At 35.0% G+C, this 15,394-nt stretch overlaps 1 protein-coding gene across 3 annotated transcripts in view; it reads right to left on the bottom strand.

Moving 5' to 3' along the window:
* The window catches only part of RanBP3 (ran-binding protein 3), a 91,445-nt gene that overhangs the window by 29,458 nt on the left and 46,593 nt on the right, over positions 1-15,394 (bottom strand). For all 3 annotated transcript variants that reach the window (XM_081742706.1, XM_081742707.1, XM_081742709.1), the window contains 4 exons: positions 14,226-14,387; positions 12,889-13,057; positions 2,302-2,377; positions 397-552 (listed from right to left, as the gene is read on the bottom strand). In XM_081742706.1, the coding sequence (XP_081598832.1) occupies positions 397-552; positions 2,302-2,377; positions 12,889-13,057; positions 14,226-14,387 (563 nt within the window). The remainder of the gene's footprint in view (positions 1-396; positions 553-2,301; positions 2,378-12,888; positions 13,058-14,225; positions 14,388-15,394) is intronic.

Below are 15,394 nucleotides of genomic sequence, written 5' to 3'. Positions count from 1 at the left end.
GACAAGTTTGATATTTTTTGCGCCCGGTCATGCATATTGTCTTTTAAAAAAAAAAAAAAAATCTGGACTGCAATTAACCAACAAATTAAAACGACATACTGAAAACGTAGTAAGTAGTGATAAGTGTAAAGTGCAGAGAACTATAGCATCTTATTTCAATGTTGTGCCTCGAACATAGAGTATTGGATGGCAGAGGATAATGCAGGTATCGTAGCATTTTGGTAATATTCGTAAATATACGATTCATGCAAAAATATTTTTTCTAATTACATATCACCTTGATTACTAATTTACGTAAGAAAATATTGAAACCTCTTTAAGGCGGACACCTCTCTATAGCGGACAATTTTTGATTCCCCACGGCTGTCCGCTTTAGAGAGGTTTCACTGTACTTACCCCTGAAGGTTTATCTATATTGTCCTTCTTAATCACAGATGAGAAGAGTAATTCTGTTGTACCATTTGTGGTGCCATTCTCCGTAGACGCTGAAGATGACGTCGATGAAGATGATGATGATAACCCGGAAGATGCTGGTGCCGTGGATGAAACGTTCTAAAATATCAACATACTTTATTAATAAGTTTCAAATTAATATTTCACATGTGAAACAAGCATTTCGTCTTCTACAGTACAATATCAGTGTATCGAAATTTCGGGAACTTCTGAAATTAATTATTATGGTGAAATTTTGTTAAGTCAAATCATCTTATACTTAAATAAATAAACTGTGGATAGAGACAGTAGGGCTACTGCCTCTTGAAGGAGGCTGTTAAGGAACTGAGAATTATCTTATTACAATACTATTTTTACATTAAAAAACGCAATGAATTTCAATTATACTTAGAAAAAAATAAAGTTAAATATACGCAATTCTGAACAATTCATTATAATGACTTTCACTACAGTATTCTGTACGTAAGAAACATTTTCAACTATCAGACCAGGAACGGCTCTGTAATGTAGTCAAGAAGTCATATGGCTTCCCGATTAATACGAAAAATAATACTTTAAAAAACTAACTATAAACATTTATTCCTGTGTATTTTAATATGGAGTATGCAACCCTGATTGATATACATGAGAAATTTGGCAACATAGCATAAGTCACGATCCTTAATGTTACCCTCTGTTCACGTGTTCTGGCTTGACTCTTTCCCGCGTTAGCCTGCCTCAGACAAGTCCTTTAAACGCCTGCAATTATATACAATGTAATTACATTTTTAACGTGACTGCAAAAAGTGCTTTCTAAATACTTCCCTGCGGTTAGCAGGAGGGTGGAACCTCTCCGCTCTGTGCTGGTTTTGCAAGCTCTACACGATGAAGATGGAAGGGAAGACCTGCTTGTCACGGGAAAAGACTGACTCATACTGTTTCAAGAGCGAGAGAATTCCGCAGTACATTCTCCAAGCATTCTCATATCCAAGTTATAATGAAGGAAAAAACATAAAATACACTTTCTTAACACTTTGCAATTTCAGAATTTAATGGCGGATGCCAACTTTTTTACTGATTTACCTCTGAAATGTTACTGTGAAACCAAACATACAGACAAATATATACGTGTTAGACATGTAACTCAAATAAGATAATATACTAGTAAGTACAGAATAATTGATCAAGTCATGTAGGTTTAAGGCGGAAAACACTCACAGGGTTGAGTAAATTCGGTTCCTGCTAGACTTGCAGAATTTCAGCTATATTTTGGAGTTTCCTCGTGACTATATGATTACCTAACATGTCTTCTGGATAGGATACCAGGATTTAATTTCACGTAGGAGTACGTGAGATTTAGATTGTATGTTAAACAGTAGGTCTACGTCTTGGTCCCGACAATGAATCGTCGAATGAAATTTCATTTACTTTACAAACAATGGAAACCGAATAAATACTTCAATTGCTTGCAATGCATCATGAAAATAACATCGTGTCCCTATTTTGCAAGCTAATTAATTGTTTATTATTCCTTACTTTTCGTATCTGTTTCAAATTACACTGTTAATAACTATGTATGTTAATAGGTATGTAACCGAATATTTTTCACAGAATCGATTGAAAAATTCATATTGATGAAATAATCTGAAAAGCTTTGGTAATATCAATTATTTTCCACTTCAAGTAATATCAAGTATCCAAAATTAAGTTAAATAATTCTGTATGTAAAACATACTGGATCATGCAATGTCAAATTCGCTGGTACTTTCCCCTGTAAATATTTTCCGACAAATGACACATACTTGCTACGTTTAAATTAATTGATACTCATAATACAAAAGCTAAACATGCCGTGTTTAACATACTTACAGCGACTCTCTCATGGAGATTTTGTCCAAATACAAAAGAGGAAACAGATGTTGACAATGCAGATTTCTTTGCTACCCTGCAAAGATAGATAGTTAAAAACGTTACATTAGGCTCTCTTATATGAATGCAATGAAAAAATATACAACAAAATCGCATAGTTCTGAAATTATAACATATATGAATATGATCTAACGGGGAAACAATTTAAAAATTACCATGAACAGAATTTTTTAGATGAACAATTCACTCTTAATAATCTCACTTTTCCTTTAAGATTTAACCAGCAACATTTTGCTATCACTTACCTCTTCCATTAATTACTAAAATATTAATTCAACAGGGAGTCTACTAAAATTCCAAAATGAAATTTCGTGACTTTTCGTGACCTTTTCTTTATCAGACCATAAAATTTCTTAATATTCAGTGCAAATTTGGATGCGAATTAGAACGAATTTTCATGCATGCGATAGAAGCATGCTTTGCTTGCAATTTGGTAGCGTCTAAAGCTGACCATAAACATTTTTGGTGGTGAATTTTGACGTTTCATAGAACAAGATTATCCAGTCTGTACTTATATTTGCACAGATAAAAACAATCGTGATCCAAAAGCTAACTTTCGTGACTTTTTCTTGACTTTCATGACCGTTTTCTGATTTCATGACTTTTTCGCGACCGATAGACACCCTGTTCAAATAAAATATATTAATTTGTTCCCTATTTATAAAAATGGACGTTTACAATTACTGAAGAACAAATCCACATTTTTATTGCGCTTGCTTTTTATTTTATCGCTCACTTTGCTTAAGTTAGTTCTTTGAATTTTTCTGTTGAACGTACGTGTAAAATGATTTAAAGATGTGTGTGTTTAAAGGAGGTGAAAAACAAATGTAATAAGACCACTACAGACACTAATAAAGCAGGCTACGAGTGAAATTACAATGTTAGCGGTTTTTAACTAACTACTCACCTAAATGAGTACAAATGAAAATTAATAATTTTTAGTTTAACGTCCCACGAGCCTCTTTCGGTTAAAAGAGGCGGATGATTAATGAAAGTGAATGACTACAAAATTAAATTTTTGAGCTCTACCACCAGGAATCGAACCCAGGACCAGGTGCAAAGCTTAGTGCTAGCCACTAGATCAGCGGGGAAGGCATCTAAATGAGTAGTTAACTATTACAATGTGTTCCATATGCTCAGTAAGTAAAAAAGAAGTTTCGATCTTTTTACACTTTGCCCAGCCACTTTGCATTCAAGCAGCTGGTGCAAAGACTACACAATTCCCAAAGAGATATACAGGAACCGCGGTGGCTCAGTGGTAGAGCGTTCACCCATGTTGCTTGCAGTCCCTGGTTCGATCCCAGTTCGCGCAATGTGGTTTCGTGGTGGACAAACACTGTGTGTGTGCACTTTCTCATGGCTCTTCCATTTTCTCTCATATTCATTTCACCACTTCATTCATTCATATCATTACCGTCTCCTTTAGCCTACATGGCATAATCGTAGGACGTAAAACTGGAAGATTTAATTTTCAAATAGGTATGATAACAATGCATTCGTAAGTTTGATATTTCTAAATCTAATTCATAAATAAGAATAAAATTATATGTCTGTTATCGTATAGCGGGAAAGTGGTTGAACCGTTTGAAGTGAATTTTTGACTATAGTTTTCATATACCTCGCACTTGGTTTCTATCATGTCACTTTGATTAAATATGCATCCTGAAGGGGCTACCGGGGAAATTTGTCAAAAATAAATTATCTTACGAACCTATCAAGATAGAAGAATGAAAGTCGGTATATAAACTCCTCATTACAATTAACTGAACGTGTCCCAGTATCTTCTAAAATTCCAATTCTAAGCGTGTGGAGAGGGACTTTCTATTATTTTTCTCGCCATGTTGAAATTAACGTTGTTGTTTGTGTCGCATCACGGATAAACGGCTGAACCGTTTTAAGTTAATTTTAGAACTAATTAATACCTACTTTGAGCTGGTTTTCTGTCATGTTACTTCCACTAAAATGTATAACCTAAAAGGGAAGAAAGGGGTTTAAAGTTTACACCGAAAATAAGAACACCTTACGAGTCCCTCGTGTTACAAAAATGAAATATGGTATATAAACTCACTAAAAATAAAGACATGTATCTAAGCCTTTCAGAAAATTTCACATCTAAGGGGAGGGAGGAGGAGAGTTGAGCAAATGTTATAAAATAATCCAAATATACCTTTCAAATGTTTTTTCGTAAAGCTAATTTTCCCGTGCGAAGATCAGGCATTTCAACTAAGTTTACAAAACTCTAAAATGCAACAGAGGTTTCAGAAATATGAATCTCGCAATACATTTTCGTAATAGATCATTTATAAAATAAGTATTTATTTTAAAGAGTAAAGTCTCTGAAAATAGTATACTCTCATTCTTAAATTTATCGCTTAACTTGCTTACGATTGTTAGTATTTGATGATTACCTGAATTCATCTGCATTTTCGATTTTCATTATTCCAGTTATTTCCAGTTTACTACAAACATTAAAACTCCACCCAACAACTGCCAGAATTGAAACACATAACTCTGTCCCGACACTAGAAAACTCACAACGGACTATGGCAAGCCAGGCGACGTTTAGTTGCGTGAAGGTCAACATACCATCTTTCTAGACATGATTTTCGTTACAGCTCAAGTAATCTTCCAACTGAATTAAGTTGCTGGGCTAACACTAAGAATTCTATACATTAGTAGAAAATCAAACTGCAGACTACGCATGACAAAAAGCACGCGGCGCTAACATTTTAGCTTAATCGGAATCACTAAAATGTAATTAAACTACATGTTTAATTTAATGTCTCCGGTTCTTACGTAGAAAGATAAGCATAATAGAAAAACCACGTAATAACTAATGAAATAAGAACAAAGATATGAAATACGTTCAAAGTACAGAGGTAGGAGGAAAATTCGCACGCATATTGTTTCTTTTCTGAAACTAGGGCCATGTAATATAATCAGACTCGTAACACATTACCTAAGATCCACATGTAAAAGCCTGACACTGAGTCAATGTACATTTTTTTTTTTTTTTCAGAAATTAGTTACGTAAACTTGTCATTAGGTTCATATAATTAACTATTATTACTTCATAAACAGATAAAGTACACATGGATCACTGTTAATAATGCCGGTTAACTATTCTCTTGTTTGGCTTTGTCAGATTAATTTTCGTTAGCTCGAAAGATCGCAGTACAGCTACAGAAAATTAAGCTGACAAAGTCAAACAAAAAGACGGTTGCACGGCATGACTTATTTAGTATCAGTATTTTCATTTGAAAGTAAATTTCAATGTAGATTCATACATCTTATAAGATTCAACGTATTCTCTCAGTGATGAACACAAACGACTTTACGTGAGTATCGCTGCATGACAAGAATAATTTTCTCTGATACTAATAGTTTCTTGAACTGCAATGGACTGGGTGTTATCAAAGAAAGAGGGACAGAAAACAAAAGTAACTTCTGAATTCGGCATTGGAGGAAGGAGGTATATTTCCTGAACATACAGAGAGAAATTAAACCTGTGTTTCTAGTCAAGTATTCTTTGGGATTACGATGGTAAATAGTAAAAAAACTTTTATTAATAGGATAAAGTTGTAGGATTCTAAGTTTTCCTATTTTATTTTCACATACTATGAGAAGACGGAAGGACGCGTTTATCTTCAAATACACGGACACTGAATTTGTGATATAGATGGTAACACCGTACAGCGCTCCTAATTCCTACAGCTGCAGCTAAAGTTTTCGACACTATGAGTGGTGACGTTCAATGTGCAAGAGTAGCGTGTGATTATCCGTTCTCCCCACTTGTATGGTGTGGCACCTATCGATGTTCATCGACAAGTCAGTGAGACATGTGGTGAAGATGTAAAGAATGTGCGTTCACGGGTGCGGAAGATTACAGAAGATAGAACGTCGTGTGTTAGTGAAAAAGAAAGAAAGAAAAAAAAACAGCCTTGGCCACAGACAAGTCGCACTAATAACATCATTGTGCAAGTGGTAGTAGTAGTTAGGAGAACCGCTGATTAGGTGTGCAAGATATCACCTCTAGATTTAGCATTTCCCTGAGACCTGCTGAGACCATTCTGCATATAAAGACACGAAAATACGAGCAATTTCTTCGAAGTATATTCTCCAACTGCTAACTCTTGGCCACAAGACTATGTAGGTACCAATGTGACAATCAACGTTAACACGTGACGTCAACATAAATGGTGTTTTCTCTCCGTCAGTTGGTCACAATGGATGAGACATTGCTACAGCTTTTCAATCCTGAAACAAAACAGCAGTCATCCACTGGAAGCACACAGTGCTATGTTGCTAAAAATGAAATACATATTTGACGAAGACGATCGTGCAAAACATTTATATTTTCATTGGGATTCAGCCTTAAATTCTTGACAGATTTAATCGCATGCAGAGGAGTGACTGGGAAGCCTTAAGGAAAGGATACACATATTGCACCAAAATCAAATCATTTTTGAGAAGTTATCAAAGAAAATTATTTTGTTCTCATATTATTTCAATAATGAAACTTCGAAATTTGCGGGAATTCACCCCATTTTACCAACATATCTTTGATCGGTTTCAACCGATACCATTGAAGATAATTGGGATAATCCAAAGGAAGTATGCACTATGTTCTTCGACCAAATAAGTTTTACATAGTTCCTTCCTACCAGAAAATGGTTCTCCATATGTGAAAATCTGCAACATTGTGAAGATTTTATTTCCGTTTACTCCTTTAGATCCTTGATACATCAAACAATAAAACTGTTTTGAAAGATTGGAGGAAGGCACATACCAAGTTAATTAAACTCGAATAAGCTTTAGAAGAATTATATTGAAATAGACAGAGATACATACGCTGCTTGAGTCAATGGCAGAAACTCGTTACGTTCGTTTCAATTATGTTCATATCTAGTTTCGAATGTAAGCTTATAATTAATTAATCGAACAAAAATCTAGAATTATACTTGGTGCCTTTATTATTATTTTAGCCAAAAAATGAAAAAGTCTAACAGGATGAAACCAGATCTAAAACTAATACTACATTTTATAGCTATTCCTTCTACGAAAAGACTTAATGAAGATTCGAACATGAACCAGCAGACTTGCAAGTACGAACAATACTTACTATGCCAAATATTCACGTGCTGCACTCCTACGCTAGAATTTCAATATTCCAGTGATTTTTATATTTCTATTGTACGGTACTTAATATATAACAGTTTTTTATTTATTTATTTATTTATTTAAGTATTTTCCTTGCTTCTTCTTCACTTAAAACGTAATATATATTATCAGATTCGTAACTTTATGAGTTTTAATAAGGCCAATCAATTAAACGCCTACGTGAACTGACTTGCCTATACCTTTCATCACTACAAGAGGAGAAATATACTATCCTGCAAAACAAAACAACAACAACAAAAATATTGTGACAGATATACCTATCTTGTGGACTAAGGTTCTGTTATCTCACTTTTAAAATGTCTGTCCTAAGAGGCCGAAGGGTTTCAATGTGTGCCAAAACTTGAGTATTACACGAGTTTTTCATGTGAGGGAGATTACACTTAGTGTATAAACTCCTCATTAAGAAGCGGACACGTGTCCCCACGTTTTCGGAAATTCCGCTTTTAAGGGGAAAAAGGGCAAGGTCCATTTTATATATATATATATATATATTATATATATATATATCAATACATCAAAGTTGTCTATCTAATAATTAATGGGGAACGGTGATACGTTTGAAATACTTTTTTTGAAATTGAGTTTCGTCACGTCACTTTTAGCAAAATGTGTTTACTAAGGAGAAGACGAGTTCAAAATTACCGCAAAAAATAAAATTTCACAGTCTTTCAAGTTAGAAAAATGAAACTCAGTGAATAAACTCATTATTTAAAAACAAACGAATACCTGTCCCAGCTTTTCTTGGAAATTCCGGATTTACGGGGAGGGGAGAGTAATTTGAAATAACTTTCCCTACACATTTAAAATGACGTTGTCTATCAGCACGGGAAAACGGCTATATCACTTGAAATTAATTTTTATGAACATAAAACGTTTTCGAGTCGTTGTTTTATAATGTTACTTTTATTAAACTGAATGTTATTATGGAGGAGGAAAATATATGTATAAAATAGAGCATCTTACTGCCCGCTTAAGTTTGGAAGATAATACTCGAATATAAAAATGAAAAGAAATTTTTAGTTTTACGTCCCATGATTATGCCGGTTAGGCTAAAGGAGACGGTGATTATGAGAAATGAATGAAATGGTGGAAAGAAGGAAGTGGGAGGAAACGGGAGAACCCCGAGAAAACCCACGAGCACGGTGTTTGTCCACCACAAAGTCTACACGGTGTCAGCTGGGATCGAACCAGGGACCCCCCAAGCACCGGAGGTGAACGCTCTACCACTGAGAATACTCGGATATAGGTTGGTTATTAAAAATAAGTTGATACGGGTCCCAGTGTTCTCGAAACTTTTATTTCTAAACAGGGAAGTGGATAATTTCTATTTCCGTATTTTTATTTCCCATTGTGTATTCAGATAATGCCAAAAGTGAATGACCGTTTAAAAATAAATATTTGAATATGGGCCTTCTTAACACTTGGCTCCACCTGAGATTTTTTACTTCTACTGAAATGCATATCCTACGGGATACAAGGGGGGTTTAAACATAGCCTTCAAGTGTTCTCCATAGACCTTCCCTTTCTTGCGAAGAATGTGCATTTCAGCTATTAAAATATATAATTCTTCTTACGATTTTTGTAATTCCTGAATATTATTTGAACTTCCGAGCTTTCGACTCTCCCCTTGATTCTTGGTCACGACGGAAAAAAAGAGGAAGAAAAATAAAAACATCAAAATAAAATGGAACGGACTTACCAAGGAAAGAGCTGTGTTGGAAAACACTTTGGGAACATGAAAAAGTCTTTTCCAGAACAGGTATTTTCTTGGTAAGCCCATTCCATTTTACTCTTTGATGTTTTTATTTTTCTTCTTTCTTTTTTCCGCCCTCTCCTCCGTGACCAAGAATACAGGATAAAGTCGAAAGTTTCGAAGTACAAATAATATTCAGGAATTACAAAAACCTTTCAGTAAAATATGATTCTGAACGTGGTTTCACATTGCCTGTAGTAAAATATGTTCTATGTAAGAAAAAACTATCCGAACTTTTTTTATACACAAAAGGCTAAATTCAAGATATATTTTGAAAATCCTCTTTTCCTAAATTAATCAACCGGGTCCCTAGAGAATTCGCCACAAATTCAATAGAAAATCTATGTGCAAAAGTTACTAGAACTCTACAGGAAAACTGGCCTGACAACCCACCATGGAGAGCTGACGAACTATGGGACGTAGTTCTTAATGCGTGGGAAAGAGTTGTACAGGATACCGATATTTCGCCAGCTTAGTAAACTCCGTACCAAGATGTCTAAGAGCCGTAATAGAAGCTAATGGGGACTGCACAAGATACTAATCTTGAACAAAGACACAAACAACAACGAAGCTCTTTATAGTGCTGCCTAATTGCATCCACTTTTCCTGTAACAGGGTGTCTACCAAGCAAGCATAATCAAATTCCCTGACTTTCCGTGACAAAATTATACTTTTCCCTGACTCTGTCAACTTATATTTAAAGTGAACTGTAAGTTTTCATCATTCTTTATATGCTTATACAATATTCTACAAACGTACAAACGAATCAATTCATTTACCTGTAATTTATGACTATTTTAGTGGCATTCCTTCACCCCTCACAGCCTTGGAAAGATTTATCCCTGACACACAATCAAATTCCCTGACTCACCCTAACATTTTCCCTGACCCTGCAAATTCCCTGACTTCCTTGACTGGTAGACACCCTGTATAACTTGACTTCAATTGACACTTACTATTTCCCCTCGTACTTCTACAACATATAATGATTATTTACTAGTAACAGACTCAATGTTTTCCTTGGGCAAGTGGTTAGTGTTCTCACTTTCAAAGCACTGGATCTAAGTTCGATCCCCGGTGGATTACCTTTTGTTTTCACTAACGAATAACATTTGTTTCAAAATCATTCACTTTTTGGTGGAATATTTGAAATGACACAACGAGTAAGGTGAGTAACCATCTGGCAATGTTGCTTAGAGAAGACATTGAAAGTTCTTACCTGAACAAAAATATATATAATATAGAGAAAAGAAAAAATAAACGCAAAGTGGTAAACAAACAATGTAAATTAAATGGCTACAAATACACAAAATAATAATACTAATAGGCGCAAAGTTGTGACGGAAAAGGTCCACTTGCTATAACGAGATCGGAAAAGCTACATTGGTATAAATAATTTTCTCACCGACTTTTTCACCGACATATTTGTCAGTCATCTGAAACAATATTTCGCGTAGGAAGTTCTTCCTAATACAATCGAAAAGTTATTATAGATTATAAAATATATCATTGCTATGAAATGTCTCCGGCACATATACGTATTTCCTAAACAAAATTACAACTCTCTATAATGTAGACCCTTGACAAGAAAGCATATAGAAAGATTAGCTGAAACCTATTCTTTGCACGAGAAAAATATACTTATGCAAGTATTTGAAAGGTATAATTAAACACCTTTTCTCTTCCTTAGAATACGTATTTGCATTTACGTGAAATTGTACAATCTCCCTGCTCGGCCTAAATCTAACCAACCACTTTCCAAAATCCATCTTAAACAGTTCAAACGCTTTCCCGTGACAGTGAAGAGAGAGACGAACATATTATTTTATATGAGAAAAATTATAGAAATTGACCACTTCTCCCCTCCCTCTTACAAGTGGAATTTTCTGAAACGCTTGGTACGTCCATTTATTAAGGACTTCATATTTCAAGTTTCTAATCTCTAAAATGACAGCTAGTAAGATACTGTGTTTTGGCATACATTTTGAACCCCTTTCTTTCTTTTAGGATAACCATTTTAGTTAAAGTGACAACTCTTCAGCGTAGTCCTAATGAGTTCTGCTCGTCGCCAACCAATGGCCTTAGACGTAATTCCTAGAACCGTTTGAATCATGAGTATTTAAAGCCCTGTCTCTTCAAAATTCAAACAGACCAACGACTCCTTCCTGCTTATTTGAATCAGTGAATTGAATTTACAATTAATTGTTTTAAATGATCTAAAATGATCTTACATTAACAGTTTATACCATGTCTCCAGGACGGTTTCAGAACGGATATATAAAATTGCTGTAAAAGACAGTGTTGATCTTCATATCTATCGAAAACCATCTATGCAGTTGGATGAGGTATATATCTAAGCAGTTTTTCAAAATAAAGGCTTTTAAAAAAAGTCAAATTTTCAATCCACTGTAACTTTCTTCGTATTCATTGCAAATCCATCATATCATGATCACAGTATTAAACACTAAATTACTTTGTATGTGCGCTACGCCGTGTTTCATTTGCGTTATTACTGCTGTACAGGCCACCAAAGTTTGGATGTTTGAGATACTGTAGTATCCTTAGCTTGCAACACTAATCTAATATAAATAAAATAAAGAGTTTGTTTGCGTGTCTGTCTGTGTGCGACCTGGGGACCACACGAGTGGACCGAGAGTTACCAAATTTTGGTCACGGGTACCTTGATCCAGAGCCCAGACCAAGACGAAGCGTTATATATATATATAAAATTCGAACCAGGGGGTCTCGGGAGGGAGGCGTTTACTGGGACATGTAAAAGTACCAAAAAATGGCCGATATTAGTGTCAAATTCATAGTTTTCGCGGTCGCTGAGATCAATGGTGACACTTCCATTAGCGATGACTTTCAAATTCAGCTACCACTGTATGCGGGCCGAGGGTCACCTGCTGGGGGAAGGGGGTACCGAGACATGTAAAAATAATCCAAAATGACCGATATTAGTGTCAAATCCATAGTTTTCGCGGTCTCTGAGATGGTGATATTCCCATACGCGTTTACTTCCAAATACAGCCCCATCGGCTGGGGGCGTTTTTTTAATTCGAACCAGGGGGTCTTAGGGGGCATTTACCGGGATGTGTAGAAAATGATATTTTTTAACTTTCATTGTTCAGTTTGTTTACGTAGGCCCATGGGAAGAATGGGTATTTCAGGTAATAAATGTAATATTGTATAATATTACATTTGTACAATATAATATATTATGTATTGTGTATTGAATAATAAATGTAATATTGTAAGTTTTCGTTTAACAAGTAGAGCTGAAATTTGTAATAACCTCGCGTAGTGCCATTTGAAAAAATACGACTTCATGTTCGGTTGGCCTGAGTATCACTGAATATGTAAAATTATGTCTTCCTGTCAATATTTGTATGGTACAACTTTTCAGCGTTATTAGTTCATTAGTGTAAGAGTTACTAGTATGTATCAAGATAAATTGTCCATACTGTATATACCACATACTATGCCTGAATGAAACTTCTTAGTTTCTAATTTGCTGAAACTACACTATTTACGTTAAAGTACAAATTCAACTAGCCTTTAAACTTTACAGTACGATGTACAAATATACTTACGAATCATTTTGCTGAGTTTTGGAAAGTCCTAGAGGCATAAACAATAAGCCACTTTCCGAATGCTGATTATCACTTTCCATTGTAGTACGGCTTTCACCAACTGAAGTACTTTTGGTGGTTTCCACGTTTTTCTTCGTTTCCCCATCGTTTTCGTCATTACTCGTAATTCCTGTTATTGTACAAAAAAATAAAAAAAAATAAAAAAAATAAGTATTAAATATTTATACTTAGGTAAAATAAATAGTTAAAATAAATATTTATAATAAATATATTGTGAACACAAATACTGAACTCTGTGTATTATATCAATAACTAGAATTAGATTAATGCCATGGGCCACTACTTTTTTGTGAATGAATAAACAGATTTATTGTCTTTCTTCCCATAATCTTTAGGCATGTTGCTAAAACTGGGATAGATAGAAATCAGAGGGTTGCAGGGCAGAGTAGTGTAAATCACACTCTGTATTATTGGGTGTGTCCAACTTATATCATTCTGATGTACAGTATAAAGTAGATATTGTTTTACATTCAAGTTTTTAAAACACTCCTGAGACAGTTCTCATTATAACGTTCGAGGTGTAATAATTAAGTTCGTGAACTCTTTCCATAAAATGTGCTACATACCTTATTGATGCATACTGGTCTAATCACCTTCAAATTACTCCCCTTGGGAAGCTATACACTGATACCACCCCCTACTCCATCCTTCGAAGTAATTTTGTAAATCTTTTCAGGAATGGCCTTCAGAGCTGCCGTCGTATTAGCCTTAATGTCATCAAAATGTCAAATTTTAATAAAATTCTGTTTTCTTATTATGTATCTTTGTGAAGTTTCGTAAAATTATTATTTGTTAATACATTATTGTTTTGAAGGCCTATTGTTTGATGATGAAATTGTTGACTATGCAGTCCCATTATATTTACCTAAATCTTTGTCTCAACCTTGGATTTTGATCTTGCTAAAACGCAATTCATAAACATATATTAGATGGTGGCCGCATACACTGAAATGGTTGTCGGAATAAAGCAAGGAAAGTGGTGCACTAAGGTAAGTAAATTACTAACTTAATATGAAATGAATAATAAATCAGTAAACCTCCGCCATTTATTTTAAAGCAATGATTTATTTATTGCGTTTTAATGAAGTAAAAAAAGCCAATAGACAAAATTTCTTCTATGTGACAACTACAAAGAAAACTTCCTTTGTTTGCAAACTACGCCAAAATCTTTCACGCGATCTCCACAATACTGAACTTAAGCAAATATCCTGCGCATACCCCATCTGTGTAATAATAGTTATATTTACCGTTAAGTAGGAAACGAATGGAGAACTTACCTTTTGAAAACGTATTTCCAAGTTTCGATGGCAACAACTGGAACGATTTACTTCTTTGTGGCACAATGTTAGTGGATTCAGTTTCTGTTTTGAAGGCAGAACTCCCCAATTGTGATGGCCGAAGGACAGGTTTCACCTGATGCGATCCTATTGATATGTTACCTGCAAATAGGTATCATGGTATACTGTGACATGCTTCATTCTTCAAGGTTTCACCAAAATATATATTAAACTGGCAAGTATAAGAATTCACATGAGAAATACTAATAATGATAATTGCAATATTCATTTATGTTTAGTAAGACGTTATTAACTCAATACTGAAGGAAAAGAACACAAACAATTTACTTTTCTTGCTGTGCTTTCTCTCCCCACTGTTATTGTGCTTCAGTAACACACTATTAGAAGTGTTAACTTGGAAGATTAAGAACCAAAATGAGCCATGTCCAGCGAAACTAAGATAATGTTCTCCTGTTATTCTACTCTGACACATTTACTATCTTCGACGTCTGGTACCTGACATATTAAAGTAACGAAAATTTCGGCCTAAAGAAATTCACTACGTTTTCAAGAGCTACAATAAGATATCCAAAACTAACTAAACTCCTGGCACAAAAGCCCTTAGAGGCCCTGGCTCTCATGTCTTTGGGGTGATGTGTGGTCACACATTGGCTTCCCTTGCCGGTACTACTGGCTTTCTAGACAGGAGTTCGCTATTTCTTTCTTTTTAGTAGCTCCTCAACTGTCCTCACGACACTGGGTGGACGTTGCAATGCCAACACCAACTGGTAAGTACGGTCACCCGTTTTCTCTGACCAAACCCGGCACTGCTTTGGTTCGGTGATCTCACATGAAGTTGACAATGGGTCATCTTCAAACTGAAAATTCATTTTGTTGTAAGCTAATTGACTACCATAAACAGTACTCTTTTTCGATTAAAGGTTAATCCAAAATAACTTTTCACTTGATTTATCTTTGTTTCACGTCCTTGTCTAGTGCAGTTGATGAGTGAACTGCAATCATGCAAGAATCTTGCATAGAACAGGTCTCCCTTCCCCAACTATCTCGCCACCAAGAGAATTGGATTACATGAACATTTAATAGCTGAGTTACCGAAGACCCTTGAAACCACTATATTCGTTAAGCCCCGTACAAAAACTAGATCAGAT

This window comes from Thermobia domestica, chromosome 16, assembly GCF_964235325.1.
Source record: "Thermobia domestica chromosome 16, izTheDome1.hap1.1, whole genome shotgun sequence".
NCBI classification, from domain to species: Eukaryota; Metazoa; Arthropoda; class Insecta; order Zygentoma; family Lepismatidae; genus Thermobia; species Thermobia domestica.
The sequence above is the reverse complement of the archived record's forward strand: the minus strand, read 5'-3'. Positions and strand labels throughout refer to the sequence as shown.